General features: G+C 40.2%; 1 protein-coding gene across 15 annotated transcripts in view; it reads right to left on the minus strand.

Annotated features, from left to right (window-relative positions):
* Window positions 1-413: 413 nt before the first annotated feature.
* Window positions 414-20,071, minus strand: part of egfem1 (EGF-like and EMI domain containing 1) — a 62,389-nt gene continuing 42,731 nt past the window's right edge. For 8 of the 15 annotated variants that reach the window (XM_078956486.1, XM_020708408.3, XM_020708411.3 and 5 more), the window contains 11 exons: window positions 19,382-19,510; window positions 15,484-15,612; window positions 10,791-10,922; window positions 8,408-8,536; window positions 8,165-8,293; window positions 6,237-6,365; window positions 3,709-3,837; window positions 3,463-3,591; window positions 2,838-2,966; window positions 1,871-1,999; window positions 414-1,499 (listed from right to left, as the gene is read on the minus strand). In XM_078956486.1, the coding sequence (XP_078812612.1) occupies window positions 1,420-1,499; window positions 1,871-1,999; window positions 2,838-2,966; window positions 3,463-3,591; window positions 3,709-3,837; window positions 6,237-6,365; window positions 8,165-8,293; window positions 8,408-8,536; window positions 10,791-10,922; window positions 15,484-15,612; window positions 19,382-19,510 (1,373 nt within the window). In that variant the 3' untranslated portion in view covers window positions 414-1,419. Of the gene's footprint in view, window positions 1,500-1,870; window positions 2,000-2,837; window positions 2,967-3,462; window positions 3,592-3,708; window positions 3,838-4,141; window positions 4,298-5,226; window positions 5,275-6,236; window positions 6,366-8,164; window positions 8,294-8,407; window positions 8,537-10,790; window positions 10,923-15,483; window positions 15,613-19,381; window positions 19,511-20,071 lie in introns of those variants that run through there. The other 7 variants (XM_078956488.1, XM_078956487.1, XM_020708409.3 and 4 more) reach the window with 6 other exon arrangements.

Raw genomic sequence — 20,071 nt, forward strand, 5'->3', positions numbered from 1 at the left:
GGAACCGATACCAACGGAAAGAACTCATTTTGAAAGTGAAACACGAAAAAAAATTGAGAAAAACTTTGATCAAAGAAAATAAAAATATTATGACTATAAACATTTTTTAACAGTTAACGGGCATTTTTTAAAACAGTATAAAATTTGGACAACCTCATTTGACAGTCTAGATTTTAACTATTTCCCAATTTACACATAATGAAAATAAGTCTGTGGGAAGATTTGAAATAAAAAAAAATCCTTTATAGATAAGAACATGTGAGATGGTTCTAGGATGCTGAAGAAATGAAAACTCCCCCCAGAACAAATGAAAGCCTCTGTAAGCCGAAACAAGTGTTTACAAGCTGTGATTCTTGTCAAATGGGGATTTACTGTGTACTCGGCATGAAGATGACTGAAACATGTGCTCCAGATCCTTTTAAATTCTTCATTTATTATTATTTACTCTTACAAACATGGAAATGAAAATGTAGGCCTGCCCAAACACTTGAAACACATCTTTAACATTTAGAATTTATTGCTTCCAGTTTTACAAAAAAAGGTTTTAGTTACTTTTGCACCAGAAATGCCACAAACTTTCCAGGCCATGATGATAAAGGGAACAGACCTGAGCAAAACGGTTGCTGGAATGCAGCGTAACAGTAAACGTTTAAGGATGAGTAGGAATACATTTAAGAATCAGAAGTCTTGAAACACGAATGCAGAAAACCGTTTCAGGCTGAGCAAAGAGAAGAGTTCAGAGATACAAATTGTTAAAAACGATATCTTAAATAAAAATAAAAAATCCTTAACCTCTATAAATTAACATGTAAATGTCACATGCATGAAAATGTAATTCTCAATTAAAGTTCTAAGGCTCATATTAGCAAAAGTTTTCTTCTGCTGAATAGAAACTTTGCTTATGTTAACCACAATTTCACAACTTTTCCTGTTTAGTTTCCCCAAAAAAATAAAATGTTCAGTGAAACACAAGCTGCTATTTTTTCTCCAGTAAATTTTCTTTTAGTCTGTCTATAAAACCACATTCTGGTAGTGGTCACTCTGGGTCACAGGTTTTGTCAGCATGCTTTTAAGAGCCTGAACTCTTACAAACCTGTCAAGTATCAAAAATGATCCCTTTTAAATCAAGAACAGTAACAATTGTGAGGCGAGTGTCTCCATTTCTAGAAAGCCGGAGCAACTTTGGCCTTTAAATCTTCAACAGACTGGGTGAGCTTTGAGTTTTTGGTCCTTTGAAGAAGTCTCACATGCCTGGTCCTGTGCTTGATTGTCTAGACCTTCCTTCCAGCTAAGTGATTGAGTGCCAGTCTGAACGCTGAGCACCCGCTCCACAGACCAACATCAGCTTTCCGAGGTTAATTAGAGTGATGCTTTGCCAACCCAGGTCCTACTTTTCAGGAGTTTGCACCTTTGCTTGAGTCATGGGGCCTTGCTGCCTCCTCTTCTTCGTCTGCGACTTTCAGAAAATCTGGCTGCCCCTGAAATTTGGTGTGGAAATGCTGGAAGAGAAAAAGACATCAGCTCTGTTTGAAAATCAAAAGCAAATGTCAAGTTTCTTTTTTTTTGTTGTTTTGAGGAGAGGTTACTCCTATAAGGTCCCCCGTGTGCTCAGCTTTCCAGCTTTGAGGAGGTAAAATGAAGACAGCTTCGAGGCAGGCGTCACGCTGCGCACAGATTAAAATAACTGTCAGGAGGAAAGAGACACTATTGAGGAAGACAGGGCGACGGCCAGAGTGATGGGGCTCAGGCAACGTTTCGCCAAAGCTGGTTGGACTTTGCAGCCAGTAAACTGGCAGGTCTGTCATTTTTGCGCATGAAGCTTCAGAAGTAGGTGTAGAGGTGTGAGGGGGCAAAAAGCACTCAGATTTACCTTCAGTACAAACTGGGCCAATCCAATTGAGCGGACACATGCATCTGCCACTAACCCCGTCACAGCGAGCGCTGTGGGAACAGTGACACTGTAGGGAGCAGTCCGGTCCAAAATGGTCTCCATTGCAGTCTAACAGAGAAGACAGAAAAAAATATGTTTATTTCCACAACAAGGACAATAAAATCCATCATCTTTTTTATCAGGATTTCACTGAAAAATTTGTTGTTCAGCTTTACAGTTCTGTTTTTTTCCCCTTTTTTTACGACGTAACTGCAATTATACCATGAACATGACTCTGATTGGCTACAGGATGTCAATTAAAAAGTTATATTGGACACTTAAAAAAGAAGTTCTGGTCAAATAGCCTGAATGTTTTATATTATGGTGCTGGCCTAAACACCAGTTTCTAACTGGAACAACAGAAACTTGGAAATTGGCTCTATGATGGACACGACGGTCTCTAATTTTACCATCAACAATCTTTTTGCTTGATCTTCTTTTTGCTTGATACAGAGTAAAAAAGTAATCTTCTTGTGAAAAACAATTCAGCTAAAATTAACAAGATTAGGGAACTAATATTTGATTTAAAATGTATTTCTTTAGTAAGTGACAATGGCATACGCAGGATAATGCCCTTGGAGGTGTCAGTTATCAGAAATATATTCATAAAAGTCCATTTATTTCTGATAAACCTCCATTAGCAATATTCCTTACATCTTAGCAGTTCTTCAGTTTTGCACCTCCTTCCTGTGCTTCCTCTGAGCTACAAAAGATGTGCTTAAGATCTTTTTCCCTTCAATCTAAATGAACAAAAGTCTTCTGACTGGATTTGGATCCATAAACTCTTGTTATTAAAGTCAGACTGGAGTTGTATTTAAAAAAAAAGAATTTAATTTTTTGCAAGTTTTATGAAAGTCAAAAGGCAGTCATTATAGAAGACATGATGGTTCTCTGAGGGTGCTATTACGTTTTTCACATCGTTGTCCTGTCCGTCCAGGGGGGCACAGGCACCGTCCCGTTTGTGGGTCACATGGAGCCTCATCAGCACAGTCGCACAACTGAGCACAGCCCGCTCCAAACCTGCCAGCTTCACACCCTGCCAACCAAATCACACACACTCATTGTTTTCTGTTGCTCCATCACCCTTTCCCTTGTTCACTGAATAGTTGACTCCCAAGCTTCTATGTTTTAATGTTTGTCACACGGAAAATGTTTATGATCAAATTTAAGTATGAGACATAGATTAAACCTACATGGCCCTTTGTGAAAAAGTTATCTTAGGACTGACTTATCAAAGTCTGTGTCATCAAAATGTCTGTGTGTGATGCATGGGCCTGCAGCTGGTCCTATGATGCTCTCTCCTAACTGTGGCCAAAACTCCAAGACTCAAGACTCAAAGACCAAGACACCTGGGAAGCTTTTAAAATTCCCAAACATGAGTGCAAACATGATGGTTTCTAATAAAAACTCATCTTTTCTAACAATACTGTTTCCAGTTCATTTTAATGTCACCTAAACCTATAAAACCTATAAAAAATGCAAGTTTTTTTTATCATTTGATTTTTGGTAGCCAGATTTAAAAAAGCACTCACTTCTTTGACACTGTGGGCCATGGTAGCCTGGTGCACAGATGCATTTTCCTGTCACATGGTCACAATCTTGCCCCGTCTTGCAGTAACATGCATGGGAACAGTTCACTCCATGATATCCTGAAGGACACGCTGAAAGAAACACAAAGCAACACAGGGTAAAGCTACTCTTCTTAGAGAAAAAAAGTGTCATCTAGTGTCACAAATTTTAGTACTAAATTTTGTTAATAAGAGCGAAGTTCTGCTTACTGTGTTGACAGGTGAAGCCATAGTACCCAGCAGCGCAGCTGCAGCTGCCTGTAAAACGATCACAGGTCCCATTGTTGAGGCATTGACAGTCTTCTGCACAATTCAGCCCATACTTGCCCTGCGAACAGGCTACAAAAACCAGAAAACTGTTATTTGTGCAAGTAATAACAGAATCTCTAATGTTCATTTTCAATTAAATAAAAATGTAAATGGTGCTGAAGGAAAGATGGGAACTAAAAGTGGGTTTAAAACATGGATTTATTGATATCAACTCTATCTTTGCTTCAAAAATCAATTTCAATTAATTAAATTCCTTTAAATGATTTTCTTTTATATGGCCTATATATCATGCTTTTCAGAGTGAAGGATATCCATGTATATGATAATATATTACCTTTGGCACACTAAATACTATTTTAATGAAATATTAGTTATTTTTGCAGCTCATTTTCTTACCTGAAAGTAAGACGACTCGATGTCTGAGGCACAGGCTTTCACTCCTTGTCGGTGACACCCATTTCTTGGCATTAACCTAGAGTCGGCCTCGGCAGCGTGTCTGCGCTTTACCCACGAAAACAAACATCCAAGCCTTTGCAAAAATGGATGTGCAGATTGTGCACATTAAAGGAAAGCCTCCTGGCGATCACCGCTAGCTCAGCAGAAAAAGTATGGGTGTGTGATTTTTAGCCTGGGGGCGGTGCTGCCAGCGCAGTTTCTTCTGTTCCCCACTTTGTGACATCACAATGTGAGAACCCACTTGTTTTCATAGATTGGGAGGGTTTTTAACCCTTGTGCTATCCTAGGCACTTTAACATTGGGAGTTGGGTCATCTAGACCCCACAAGACAGTGCTCTGAACCTTTTTCTTCAATGATTTGTGATCTTCACTGGTGTCCATGGATTACATGAAATCCTCTTCACTCTTATCCACCTTTGTAGGGATAAGTAGGGACGTGGTAGGGAGAACACGTCAATGTAAGGGTGGGGTTTTCTAAGATAGCACAAGGGTTAAAATAATACTCAGAAATATGTGAATCGATCAAAATACAGGTTTGGGGTTGTTTTTCATGAAGAATGAAAATTATAATCCACTTTAAAGCTTTAAAAGGTTGATTTTCATGATATAGGTCCTTTAAAGTAACTTTTTTTCAAGCTAAAAACTGCTTTCAGTTAGATTTATTGCAGGACATTGTCACTGCTTAATAAACAAGTTTTAACTGTTATTTAGTTCATGTAACTAGTTGTATGACAATTGTCTTTAGTCAAGTTTAATGAAATCTAAATTGAATCCTTTCTGTGTTTTTGCAACCAGTCCTAATGTCAAAATGCATTTAACAAAAATATCTGCAAATTAGCAACAAAATATGGGACTAAAAATGTTGTTGTTTACCTTCCAGCATATCCCCTCAGGGATCACCACAGCAAATCAGCTTTCACTGTTTCGCACAGGTGGTAAGGCAGAGATTTTTATGATGGATGCCCTTTCTGACACAACCTTGTGCTTTATCCGGGCTGGGGACCGGTGTAGGTACCATAACCGTTCAGCCTGGAACTTCCGTTCAGGGTCCTTTCGATTGAAGGTAACGTCACACTACGGTATCCCCACTTGGACAAACTACGTAGCGTCGAGATCTGCTTGGGCTCCACAAATTTTCATTTCACGTTCCTTTTTGTAACCTAAAGTTATTTTCCGTCATAAATTGTGTCTGACAATATTCTTTGTAATTTTTATAAAGAGATTTTGCCACAATCCGGTTGTTATTCCAGTTTAAGTTCAATGGCTGAAAATGTTGTTAGCACGGCTAAATGTTGTTCTTCTGGGTCCGTTCTGCCAATAATAAACCAATGGGCGCAGGGATTAAAATAACTATAAGCAAACATTCATTTAATAATAATCATCATAACAATACTAAAGGCAAGTTTAGAAAACAATCTCGCTCGATGTCGGAGCTCTGTGTGTTTACAACAGACTTCATAATATTTTCTTCTATGGTAGTATCGTAATTTGTCCAGACCAATCACTGTCTGACACGTCATCGGACCAACGTATAGCCAATCACATAATGTGATGTCAGCATAAGTACCAGGACCCCCAACGGAAGTTCCAGGCCGAACGGTTATGGTACCTACACCGGCACAGGGACTTGGGCCACCTTGTGCCTACATAGTTAGGCAGTAGCGCAAAGGTTCTTTCCCAAGGACCCACACTGGATGAAGCTCACTGTGCCACTTGTATGGGACAAAAATTAATGCACAGTAAAAAAACAAATTGCAGTTGTTTGGAGACAGCACTGCTGGTAGTACATTTTTTAAATAACTGCAAATTTTAATAATGTTCAAAGAAGATTTCACAGCAAGGATTTTCATTTGTTGACTGTATGTTAAGATAATGGGCTGCAAATTTCAAGAGTTTTTCTTCTTTTGGGGAAACTTTGTCTGAAAAGCTTAATTCGCAAAGATAAAGCCAGTTCCCAGTAAAAGAAAAAAGAATGCAGTCTGGACTGTGGGGCTTTGGGAGGTAAAGAATACCTGTGTCGCAGCGAGGTCCAATCCAGCCCAGTCCGCACTTACAAGAGCCATCAACAGGATCACATAAAGCCCCGTTCTGACAGCTGCAGGCGTTCCTGCACTGCGGGCCGTAGCGTCCCCTCGGACATGCTGAAGAAATGTTGGGAAAACCCCATTACAAGACAAGAGCTGATGACTTTACTGAACATCCATCAAACCAAAGGGTGTGTGCTCTATCTGTCTCAATCACACACATACACACACTGCTCTACTCACTCTTAAATTTATTTTAGCAAAAGCTCATTACAGAGATGGCAAAGTAGGCTAATTTGGCGCTGATATCAAAGAATAATCATGTTTCTATGGGTAATTTCAACCCAGGAAAACAAAAAGCTGATTTTTTTTCCCTGTTTATTTATTTGCTTTCTTGCCAAATTCAGCGATACGGAACACGGAGAATGAGCTACTTATAGTTTTCTGTAAACATTCAACAAGAGGAACTTAAGAGGTGGTGCATTCAAGTACATAGAGGAGGCTAACGAGAGAACTTTTAGTGCTAGCAGTCTGGAAAGCCCCTGTTTGCAATTCAGCTGAATTGCTGATAAAGGGGGAAGATAACAGAAGCTCGGCTCTTTCTCTGTTTCCCGGGAATAAAAGCCCTGTGATCATCAGAGACTATACTCTGAGGAAATGGAGAATTTGTTCCTTAAATATACAGTGAAAAACGTTGAAAACTACACCCTTGTTTTGGTGGTTGTTTCTCACTCTCTGGTGAGGTCTCTAGTTTCTAAAGAACTCATTAGAGCCAGTGGTTCCAAATGATGCATGTCAGCCTCAGCGCTGGCTCTGTTTACTCACGAGAACTGTAAAAAGATAAAAGGGTGAATTAAAAAGTCTGGATTGAAATCCATGATAAAGCTTCCCTCAAATTTGAGCAGTTATTACTTTTTGTTTCAGACCTTCAGATGTGTTGACCTTAAACTTGATTTTACCACACACATTTGTGTACCTCCAATACATTACGTGCAACCATAAAACCACATCCTGTTTATTATCCACCCTGCAATATGCTGGGTCAAATTGACCCAATTTAAAAAGTAAAATCTAAACTTTGACTAAGAAGCTTTGTTGGAAATCATTCTTATTATTTTATTTTATTATTTATTGTTATTTTTGTTGTTTAAGCTCTGTTGACATGTATTTTTCTTTTATTTTTACTTTTGTTAATTTTATGTTGGAAAAAGTATTATTAAAAAAATAAACAGTAATAATAATAACAAAGAAATCTGCTTGACTTACTTAGTGTGATTACATAAACATAATAATAACCATATGAATATGCATTTATCAATTCATCCTTCATATTCAAAATACAAAGCTACTTTTGGGTCGATTTGGCCCGGCAGTCAAAATAGAAGCTTAAAACACTAGGAAAAATCAAATACTGTTGTGTTGCAGCCACGCCTCTGTCAGTCTGCCCCAGGGCAGCTGTGGCTACAACCATAGCTTACCATCACCAAGTATGAATGAGGAGTGAATGAATAATGGACACAATGTAAGCACTTTGAGTGTCATGAAAAGCGCAGATAAATCCAATCCATTATTATTATTATTATTATTATGTTTTTATGAGACACCTTTGTCTCATACATGCATGTGTGGGCAGATATGTGTGCACATGCTTTATTATCCTCATTGCACCATGATGTGTTAACAGTTAAGGACATCCCTGAACTTAATATTGTTTGATGGTTAATAAAGAAGTTAATGATGGGATTTACATTTTTTTCTGGGGGGATTCTTTTAATTTTATGACTCTTTTGTATAACTAAATATATCCTGGGTCAGATTTACCCAGGAACATCAGTGTTTTTCCTCAGAAACAAACAAAACGGGAGATGTACTAATTGTTAAAAACCAAAATGATAAGTACTGCTGCCTAATTTTACCTTGTTGGCAGGTCATCCCCATCCTGCCGGGGCCGCAAATACACCTCCCCGTTGCTGGGTTGCACTGCCCACCTTCTCCACAGAAGCACTGCTTGACACAGTTCCTCCCATAATATCCCTGAGGACACCCTGCAGAAATACAGTTAGTGACACAAACATGCCAAAGTTAATGAGGAATTCATCCACATTTGATAGGCCCTGTTGATTCATCGATTACAACCCAGCTCATCGTTTTGTACCTACTTCTGCTGCAGTAAGCTCCAATGTAACCAGGGGAGCAGTAACAAGCCCCGGTCCTCGAGTCACAAGAGCCTCCATTGATGCAACTGCATCTGGACTTACAGCCTGGTCCAAAAGAACCCGCTGGGCATCCTGGAGAAGAAGCAGAAAAACAGGACAATATGAAAAAATGTTATAAACTTAGAAGTGACAAAAGTGTTTTTCAAGCTAAGTGTTAGATCTGGGTTTAAAGGCCAGATTTACAGACTTTAATAGCAAAATATTTCTGCCAACTTGAAAACAAGCAAAATATAAACATAATAGATATTTCAGCAAAGAGCAAAGCCAACAAATTGAAAAGAACAGAAATAACATCTTAGAACAGAACTCAGACATCAAAATGTTCAAGGTGATTTATACTAATTTCAATGTCAATTTTACATGTATCTGTTAAAAAGAAACAGTCCAATAACTGTCATACAGTACAATAACCTGCCGTGATAAAAAAAAAACATTCTGCATCAGCATTTGAAGACCAACAACTCCATGTGAGAACCTATGCTGACTGCCTTTCACTTTAAATCTTATCTTATGAAATAGGTGATCATTTTTGATGATTGTGAATATAATTCCTGAAGGCTCTGTCTAAACATTAGAACATTTTTTTTAATCTGTGTAAATTGTAATTTTTTAATGTAATATATTTGGTTTAAACATGTTCGTTCCTGAATGGAACCTTAAAAGACCACTACTATTACTGATGTTAGCCTGCTAAATGTAGCAAATTTGTAAATGATTATAGATTTGCAAAGGATAATTACTTTTTATGTTAAAAAGCATGTGGGACTATTGATCTGAAGATATGCCAAAGTAATAAGTTTTACTTTAATGTTTAAGATTGGTTATTTCCTAATTGCAGAAAGCCTTTTTATGGTGTGATGGCTGCAGCTAAATGCTACACTCAGAACATGTTGTATTGACTAAGAAAAAGTTTCTTTTGCACTTGCAATGTCTTGCATATCTGAGAAGAGAGCACTTTAATATACACAGTCAAGAAAGCAACAACACAAACAGTACGATCAATCTAAACAATCTTTTTTTTTACTGCTAATAACCGCCATGTTTATCATTTCTGTTGCAGCACTGCCCTTTCTCTTTCTTTATTGTTGACATTTTATTAAACTGATTTGAATCAAACTGAAATGAAATAAAATGTTCCTTTGAAGCAGGAATTTCTGGCTCTTATCCAAGCAGCCGTCTTGTCATGCATGTGCAACTTTTTGTATGGTACTTTGACTTCCAAGCTGTAAATGAGATCTGGACTGAGCGAGTGTGGCGTCACCTATCGAAAATGGTTTAATTCTAGCCCCAACTAAATAATGTCAATTCCTTTGTTTTTGTTTTTATCCCATTTTGGAGCCAGACGTCGTCATTAAGCAGTGATTGATCCGACTCTGTCTGAGCCATTGTTTTAATGGAAAGTCCACTCCCCTACCACTTGAAAGCGGGCTACACAAAATACAGAAAAGTACCTGCATAATACATTCACATAAAGAAAACAGAAATATGTGAACATCTACAATTGCATTCAATCTTTCTTCTCCTTTTGTTCATTTTTTGGCATCCATCATTTCCCAGAAAGTGTGTTACAAGTAATCCTAAGAATTGATAAGGCAAAAAAAATACAGATTTGCAGAAAAACAGTTACACAGATAAGGCTTGAATATTAAGTTGCGTGCGTGTTGAACATTTGACGTGGAGTCCTGGAGGCTACTTGTATTGAGGCATTATATTGGTCAGTTTATAACTTGAATAACTTGCACTACAGAAAAGACTATCAAGAAAAAAAAGTAGGATTGTCAAGAACAGGTTATAAAAGGTATCAGAGCAAGACTTCTGGAAATTAGAACGACTAAGTAATAACTGTTTATTCTCTGTATAAGTCTAATAAGGGATTTCAGCTTCCTGGAGCCTGTGGGTACTTCCTGTTTGGAACTCCAGGGAGGAGGGGTCACTCATTCCGTGTTCCAAATGCAGCCTAAATGACCTTAAGTAACTGAATGTCTGAATGAGATGAGCTGCCGCTGTGTCTAGCCCTTGTTCTATCTCAGATGACCCCACCCTTATATTGATGTGTTCTCCCTACCATGACAAAGGTGGATAAAGGTGGAAAGATTTCATGTAATCCATGGACACCGTTGAAGATCACAAATCATTGAAGAAAAAGGTTCAGAGCACTGTCTAGTGGGTCTAGATGACCCAACTCCCAATGTTAAAGTGCCTAGGATAGCACAAGGGTTAAGGTGTTAACTCTTTCAGCCTTTTGTTTTTAGTAGCTTCTTATAACCTAAAGATTGTCTGTTTTCTAGACAACAGAACATTTTGGAAAAAGTGACAGAATGCTTACGAAGTTCACAGCGTTTCCCATAATATCCAGGTGAGCAGCTGCATGTGCCCGTCACTGGATGGCACCAGTCATGGAGTTCAGTGCACTGGCAAAGCCGGCTGCAGTTCTGTCCAAACGTGCCAGCGAGACAGACTAGGGGGACACAAACGGAGGCATTAACCAAACACACATATTAGCAAAAAACTCAGAAACGTGTTGCTTGGAAAGCAGAATTTTTTTTATTTCTCAATTTCTAGCTTTTGCCGTTCCAAAAAAAGTGTCACACTTTCCCATCATGACCTGATGCATAGTTTTTCAGTTTATTTCCTAATGGGACACAGACTAAGCAGTTTGTGGGAATAAGGACATACCATTTCTCTTTCCTCCCACAGATAATTCTGTGAACAAAATGGGACATTTGCTCACAAAATCAACACTTCCAACAACTTTCCCTCGTGTCCGAACCCAGGCGGACACGAAAGGAACATTCTTTCACACACCCCTTTACATTCATCGCATGAAATGAATGAAGCCCCTCAACACTCAAGTCACTGCGACCAAGATCTGTGAAGCAAACATGCTTTTGGGTGAGACTGTAGCACTCAGCTCCTCAGTCAGACAGCGGCAGGCAGCGTGGGGGACAGATAAGAAAGGACTCCAGACTAAAGAGGCAATTACGGCGCTGTCATTATGCATGTCTGCCTTCCAAAAGCCCTTATCCGCCGCTGAGGAGACAAAAACAATGCCTTCTGTTTTACTTGGCAAGCAGTGTGTAACATTTATCAGATGTCTGGGGAGGAGAGGAAGGGAGCTGAGGCTGGAAAGGGGTAGAAGGAGCAGTGAAGTGCTGAGTGTTGAAGCTGTTTGTGGGTACTGCATCACAGGGTATGGTGTACATAATGAAACATTCTCATATAGTCCTGATAATAATGATGTTCTGATCTTTCTAAGCATTAAAAAAAGAGTTATAAGCCGTATAAAGCTTTACAAATGCATTGACAAAGATTTTGCTGATAAAGCGTCTTACGCCTTAGAACATGTACCCGTGTGGGGGTTGACTTCTATGGGTGCTGCAGGTGTCCAAGCCTATAGAGGTCATAGAGAAGAGTGGCTGCAACTTAAATAGAGCGCAGGTGTGTCTTTCTGTTCCCTTGAGGCTGGTACAGTCACCTCTAGAAACACAATGAAAAAGGAACGTAGCATTGTTTTGTATGTGGTAAGTGTGTCATTAAATAGCCTTAAGGATAATGTAAGTTGCTTGCACTTATGGCGTACAGGCAATGCTTTCCTTATGCTGGTTGTTAGAAAGGTGTACACACTGGGTCCTTACTGACAGCACATATGTGGCACGCATGGAATGTGCACGTGATAAATACAGTTAGTGCTTGTAGGACGCCTGTAGGATGCCCACACAAACTACACTATGATTGTCTAATTTCTTAAATTCTAACAGTCAGCCTAAATGCATAAGTATGACCCCAAAGAGGGTGTACTTCTCACATGAACAGCACTAACAGGCTGTTCTTTGCAGTCTACAAGATTTGGGGGAGTTGAAAAAAATTAGAAGGCCGTTTCACCGTTGATGTTTCACCCATTGATTGTACGTGAGAACTGGACTGAGTGAGCCCTCCTCTCCAGGAACCTCAAAGCAGAAAGTACTGTTTTTCTGTAGACTTCCATAGAAAAATAAACAGCTATAACTCAGTCATTCTATTTGTCAGAAGAGTATAAGTATACACCATTTACCATTTACCAATAAATATTCTTGCTCTGAGACCTTCTTTGAACACATTTTGCTAATCCTACTTTTTTCATTATATTTTTTCTGTAGTGATAGTTATAAACTGACCAATCAAATGCCTTAATAAAAGTGTGGTCCAACACTAAACGTTCGAAACGTTGGACAGATTTTGTGTAGCCCACTTTCAAGTGGTAGGGTTGGGGACTTCCAACAAGCTCACTCTTGATTGGCAGGAGGGGTTGCCATAGAAAGGATTACTCAGACTGATTCGGAACAATCACTACTCACTGACGTCATCTGGCTCCAATATGGCAGCTTCCATATTGAGAAAAATGGCGACTGATTTCATTCTGCTGGGGTCATAAATAAGCCATTTTCAATCGGTGATGTCACACTTTCTCTGTCCAGTTCCTATATACAGTGAATGGTTTCACCTTCTTCACCCTCGCACAGCTCGCTTCTACCCATAGGGGCAGTTGTAATTAAGGCTTTACTTTCTTCACAGCCAGGCCCAATAACTCCAGCTGGGCAGCTACAAGATCCAGTTTGATGGTAGCAGGACATCCCAGGCTCGCAGTGGCACCTCCAGGCGCAGAAACTGTTGTAAAACCCATAGAGGCATACCGACAGTGGATACACACGTTCAGACTCCCATTCGCCCTTAGACTAACGTTCTGTCATTTTCACTCTATTGCAGGTGTGTCACACCTGGCCCCTCTACAGCCTGGCACACACTCACAGCAGCCTGTCACATTGTGGCAACTCCAGTCGTGGACAAAGTCGCACCTCTTCTCATAGCCCTCCCCTTTGAACAACCTTCAGACATAACACAAGACCCCCCCGCTCAACATCCCTTAGAGCTGCAACGTCACCATTTATCATTTGTAGATAATTTACTGGATAAAATCACCTGATTGACAGAGCTCTCCTGACATCAGACATTATCTATCCAGCTATAAATTTCTAGTTTTGGCCCCTACATTTCTATTTTTAGGTGCACATATAGGATGCTTCTTCTGATGGCACTGTTGTGGCCACAACAGCCCTGGTGAGAGGAGGGTGAGTTCCAACTGAAATTGGACATAACACTTGTTGACTTCCTATTTATAAAAAAAAAAAAAGGATTTTATTTGAACAGCAAAAGTTACAAGGATTTGTGGTTTCTAAAATATTTATCCTCCTCACGCACACTGTCTCAAAAAAAATTATGAAGAGCTACACCTGAGGCCATAGGTGAGCCCAGATTTCGTGGGAGGAGTCAAGAACCAACAAATCCAAATCCAATCTAATATTAAAAACGTATGCAAATACAGATTCTCTATTTAATAATACAGGCCTAATATTGTAAATTGGACAAAAAAAATTTCTGTGTTAGGCTCCAACTAAGGCCAGATATAGACATTTAGACATTGGCAAGGGGGGGACAATGCCCGCCTAAATGCAGAGACTGCCCACCCAAATCCGCAAAACTATACAATTAACTTTGGAGATAGAAAATGACAAAAAACCTCACATCAAACACAAAAACACAAAAAGTAGCATGCAAAAAACAGTAAGAATGGACAGACAGAAAGACAGGCAGACAGAAAAAAAAGATAAATGCAGTCTCAACGGTGTCCTGCTAGGTTCAATCCTAAGTTTGGTAAGTGCAGAGTCCATTGTAAGGAAAAGCAGTCACATAAAACTTTATGGACATCTCAAATAGATGGAAGGAGAGGATAGATAAATGGATAGATGGACTGATATAATGATAGTATGGTTTTCTATGCATTTTAGGGGCTCGGAGCTCCAACAGGCACTTTTACTCATAACAAATATTTATTTTCCACATCAATATTCAAGTCAAATGTTTCTGTACATTTCAAACACCCTTTAACAGCCAACGCTATATGTGATCACTGCTTGTGTTTGCACAAACTGCCACTTATGTTCTTCATAAGTCCTGAGAAGGTTTTCTGAGTCTGATAGGTTTTGACAGTCTGCTGACTAATGCTTTTTCTGAACAGAAATCCACCAGTGTAAGCTACCAGCACAGAAAATAAAAAATAAAAAACCTATAAAACAGAGCATTTTTATATGAAGTTAGTCATGCATTGCCATAGACGGTGATGAGATGCCCACGCAGGTGGCAGCTGAGTCCTGCCATCCGGCCGTGCAGCTGCATCGCCCGGTGACGTGGTCGCACCTGCCCCCGTTCTGACACTCACAGGTCTGACTGCACTGCTCTCCAAAATGACCTTCTGGGCATTCTTCCCACATCAAACACACACAGGCATGACAACATAACAACCCAGGCCCTCTGCACACTCCCTAATCACTTCAATCGCACAAGCATTTTAGTGCAATGCTATTAGAGTTGGGCTAAAAATAAATTTTTAGACATTCTGGTTTTGAGCAGACATTCTGCAAACTTCTCATTAATGATCAAAGTTCAGCGTGACATTTGGAATCGGAGAAAGAGGAAAATGCGCTAATGACAGAGATGGACCATTAAGTCATGCTGCTGGCTTTCTGCTGACTCTAGCGCTGGTAGTTAGAACCACAAAATGGCTGTGGCAGGAGGAAAGGCTTGAATATGTTGCAGAATGACAGAGTAAGATCTTTAGTGGGCATTTCACTGGCTTCATTAAAACAAAGGCATGAAATCCTCAAGCAACTTTAGCATGAGAACACTGATTGGTTAGCTACTAAAAGACTCTTCCAAGCCTCGGTTTCACTCCCCTGATGTTGATCTCTACATGCATGTGGGTGCATTTATCCAGAATAGACCTCAATTAAACCCTGGATGCCAGAGGGCTCTGTTGTCCCTTGCTTCTCCTCCCTTGCCCATCTCTAAAAAAGTCATTGGCAATGTTTCATTATAGAGATAATTGTTCACAAACACATCCTAGTAGGGTTTAAGGAGAGGATGTCGTGATGGGCGGCAGTGAGGGCCTCCCTCACACCCTGTTTTAATGATGTGGCTGCTATTACCCAGAATGCAGTGTGGTCCTGCCCAGCCAGCGGTGCACAGGCAGGCTCCTGTGATGTGGTGGCAGCGGGCACCATTCCTGCACTCGCACATCTGGCCACAGTCAAGACCGTAAAAGCCGTCCGGGCAAACTGTGGGCCGAGATAAAACACCCGACTGGTTAGGACTGGCAGCTTCACAAAAGAGGAGAGGAAAAGTTTGGATGCCAGCTTTTTTTTTTTTTTTTTGCTGTGTTCTTTCTTTCCCCGTTCCCCTCATCTTACCTTCCTACTCCTCTACTTTCTCTCTCGGGCTTGCCACCTCCCCAGAAATGCCGATATCAAATTGCAGCCCCACGCTGCGGCTGCGGCAGGGCGGCTGCGTTCGTTAAGCGCGTTCCTTCCCCACACATGTGCAGTGGATCTGGGCCACATCAAAGTTTATAGCCACCCGTTCCCTTTTGGGGCTGAGGGGGCACACAGAGCTGGTAAATGGAGCACCTGCTGTGCACGCAGGCCCCACCAACACAAAACAAAAGGGCCTGGTTACTGTGCTGCACACATAAACCGACTGAACAGCTGCTGATGTAGAGAGATGCCACTGTTAGGGTCTGTTTCCCATTCTTAGGTAGAGCACATTGACTGTTAAAGTCTGTGTCTGGTCATGGAATACTCACAGTTTGGTAAACACCATGAAACCTCGCCAAAAGTAGTTAGCTTGAGGCTTTGGGATGAATAAGCCTTTCCAAAGCCTGGCTGTAAATATTGTCTATGTATGACTTCACCAGAGCAAGAAATACTGACTGTTTGGTGTTATTTTTTGGATCTTTTAATTTAATCACTTGGATGATAGCTTCCCTTTGCTAAACAAAAACTCGTTATTAGTTTTTGTTTAGTAAAAACTACAAATATATCTGTTTTTCTCACACTAACCATATTTTTTGGCAGCTGAATGGTGCCAGTGTTGCTTTCCAGGAGCCTCGTCTTTTTGGAGTTGGAATTGGATTCTTTGCTAAACAATCTGTAATTTTTTTTAAAGTTCCACTCTAATCATCTTTTGATCTATTTTAAAAGTGTTTCCAGTGGTCTTTTAATTATCATTATTATGTTTTTAGCCAAAATAAAAAAAATCTGCATTGTTTCCTATGACATACAGTAGTTCCTGCAGTGCATCTGTAGTTCTTCAGAAATGTACCTCTGAGTTGTGGGCGGGACGGTTGCCGAACCCGCCTCCTCTTCACGTCACCCGTCTGTTTCCACTGTTAGCTTACAGCCCCTAACACCCCCCAACCTAACACTAGCAGGAAAACAAAAATGGCGAGCAATATTGGAGCTATCCAGCCGTACAAGTTTCAGACGCCAGCTCTGGCAAGGAAAACAAAGACGTACATGGATCTATTTGTCTGCAAGTGGATGCATCAGAATGGAGCAGAGCAGGGAGCTTTTGACCCATCCTGCATATTTTTCGTCTGCTCCTGATTCACAAGGATTTGAAAGAAAAAATACTCAATTTACGCAAAATACGCAATTTTGAACTTAATTTTTGTCCCCCAAAATGCCACAAGGTCAGGCTAAAAACACCAAAACCTACAGTTTCATCAAAGTGGGTCTTTTGTAGTTTGCGTTTTCCTAAAGGCATCAGTACTTAGTTATTGCATCCCATCCTATCCCGCTCCTGTTCCAGTTCCAGTTCAGACTGCTGCACCCTTCTCACTTTCTGCTTCAAAACCTCAAATTGGATAAAGTATCATTCCTTTTCAGCAGCTTCTGGCTCCACCATCACGGCGTTCCCACGCTGACAGCATGACGTCCCCGCCTGCCTCTGTTGTGGTCAGGCTGCAATGTTATTAGCGTTAGCCCACTGAGAATTCTGTCATCTTAATACAGCCGTACATTAACTCACTGTCATTCATTTATTGTCTGTTGTTTATTGTTAGGGTTGTGCTTACTGACGCCATGGCAACAAGCTGGGCCAGCTTGTCCTGCAGGGGAAAAAAAACTTTCATTTTATGTACCAGTGGCTCAACAAATCATTGATGTAAAAAGCAGAATGCTGCAGCAAGCAGTCTTTCTGCCGCTTTAAATCTTCAGGTATTCAGAATGACATATTATTTGTGCGTGCCAGCAGGGGGCAGCTAATTTCCATAATCACATCAGAGAAGCAATCTGTCATCTGATATTAACACATTGTCTGCTGGAGCTGGTAGATGAGCACTCTGCCCTCTGATTATGCCTTTGTTTATGGCTAAGAATTAATTGTTTCACACCGCATGCACATTAACAAGCACACACTGTGCGGTCACTGAAAGACTGCGTTTTGAGACTAAATGAGCTCTTTAAAAACAGGGGGATTGTTTCCACATCCCTGCTTGCGTAAGAGCCGCTGGTATCAGCCCGTAAAGCTGGTCCGAGGGACCACACAGCCAGCGCTGCAGAAAGAGAGCGGACGGGCAGGACGCACAACACAAATCGGCAACTGACAACTAAACAACCACAACAAAACACTCAAAAGCCTTTTTCCGCTGGGCAAACATCAAAGACAACAAACTGCATGATTCAGGTTGAGGAAGGAGCTCCCCATGTCAGCACAAAAGCCTGTTTCCTCTAGTTAAGTCAAATGTTAAGCAACCCTGCCAGCAACATGCCTGTGAAAAGCAACGCCATCTAAGTCCTGTTGAATCTGTTACTTTTGTTATTAAGAGCAGAAAATCCCATGACGAGGATGAGAATCACACGGGCATAGTTCCACAGAAGCACCACTTTCCATCTCAACCCCGTGTAGCAGATGAACTACACAGATCTGGATCTTTTCACCGTTTAGGCCTGTTCCTGATTCCTGCTGAAGGAAGAGGCCCAGCAGAAACCTGAGAAACTAGACGCCTCTGTTTGAGGGAACCGACAGAAATGATAGTCCTGTTTTCACGCCAATGTCCAATCAGAGTGACGGCTGCATGAGAGTTCATTAGGCTGTTTTGACAAGAGATGTGAGGCTCCGTTCTCCGTTCTCGCGGAGACCCTGACATGATTTCTGTTTACTACAGAGGTAGAATGAACAAGGAAATATTGAACAATCCTTAAGATGGAGTTCAAATCAAGTCAAAGACTACAACTAAGTGCAAATTTATCAATACTTCTGAATTTTGAATGTTGCACATAATAAAAATAGTGACAAAAATGGTTTCAGGAAGGGGTTGTCATGGCAAAGACACACAGATCCATCCCATAATGACATGTGCAAATTACAGCTAATGATTTGTTTTGTTTTAAAACGGTGTGAGTCATGACATCATACTGGCAATCTGGTGATTTACTGAGCATTTATTGAGATTTACTGGAACTACAAACGAGTACATTTGTAACATGTCCTGCACCGCCCCTTAGTGGAAAACAGGTTGAACTGCATCCATCATTTTTGGAGAATTTGAGTTGGGCAAGGTTATAATTTCAGTCAAAATGCACAATGAATGTAAAAATGATCTATTTGACAACTTGAATCTTGTCAAAAAATTGATCATACTTTTTTTAATAATTTCCTTAAATATAAATTGTTATTTTCTTTTTTTTTTAAATATTCTTTAGCTTATTTCTGTAAAAAAAAAAAAAAAAACTATAAGAAAATAAGTTGTAAATCCCAATGTCTAGGGTACTAACAACACCAAAATTCAGAAAACATAATGAACCTTTTTTTGACACTTATAAGTTGCATTTCATTAATTAATTAATTCATCTTCTTCCGTTTATTCCCTTTCGGGGTCACGGGGCTGCCGGAGCCTATCTCGGCCACTTGTGGGCAAAGGCAGGGGCCACCCTGGACAGGTCGCCATTCTGTCACCGGCATTTCATTAATTATAATTCTAAATAAAATAACCAAAAATCTGAATTTTTTAAAATAATTTAATGATAAGAGATAGTAAAATCTTACTTCTTTCACAGAATGTTCCAGTGAATCCAGGGGAGCATGTGCAGGCTCCGCTGACATGGTCACAGAGCGCTCCGTTCTGACACTGGCACCGCTGAGAACAGCCTGGACCATAACTGCCATTCACACAACCTGCAGGCATCACCAAAGACACACACACACACGGGTGCATATTAACCAGCATTTTCCAAAAGTGTTCTTAACCCTGAACCCTTGAAAACAGAAAAAATGGAAACAAACTGCAACAAGGTTAAAGCTTAATGTTCAGTTTAGTTATAGTTAACTAATATATTCAACACTATAAAAGTTAAGTTTGGACAGGTTAAGTTTGACAATAACTCCACATTTTAATGCACAAACAGTGGGGAACCGTGCATTGCACACCTGGGGCCTTCAGTGGTGCTACGTCTGAATCACTCAACCCCGCTTTAACCATTTTTAGGCCTCTAAATAAACTGAATAAACAAAACAGTAAACAAATCTCATTATGCAACCACAGCCAGCAAAAAACATTGAAACCAATCATTTGGAATATTTTTTATTATGATATTTATCATTTCACTCATCAACAAAATCAGATTATTTGAAGACAAGATCCATCCTCCTCTCTTTCCTCAAAAACAGTTCGATCACCCTGTCTTGTAGATTATAACGCTTCAGTTCCATCAAGAAGTCCTGTTTTATTCCATCAAG

The sequence above is a fragment of the Oryzias latipes genome, chromosome 13 (assembly GCF_053564925.1).
Source record: "Oryzias latipes strain Hd-rR chromosome 13, Olatipes_Hd-rR_3.1".
NCBI lineage: Eukaryota > Metazoa > Chordata > Actinopteri > Beloniformes > Adrianichthyidae > Oryzias > Oryzias latipes.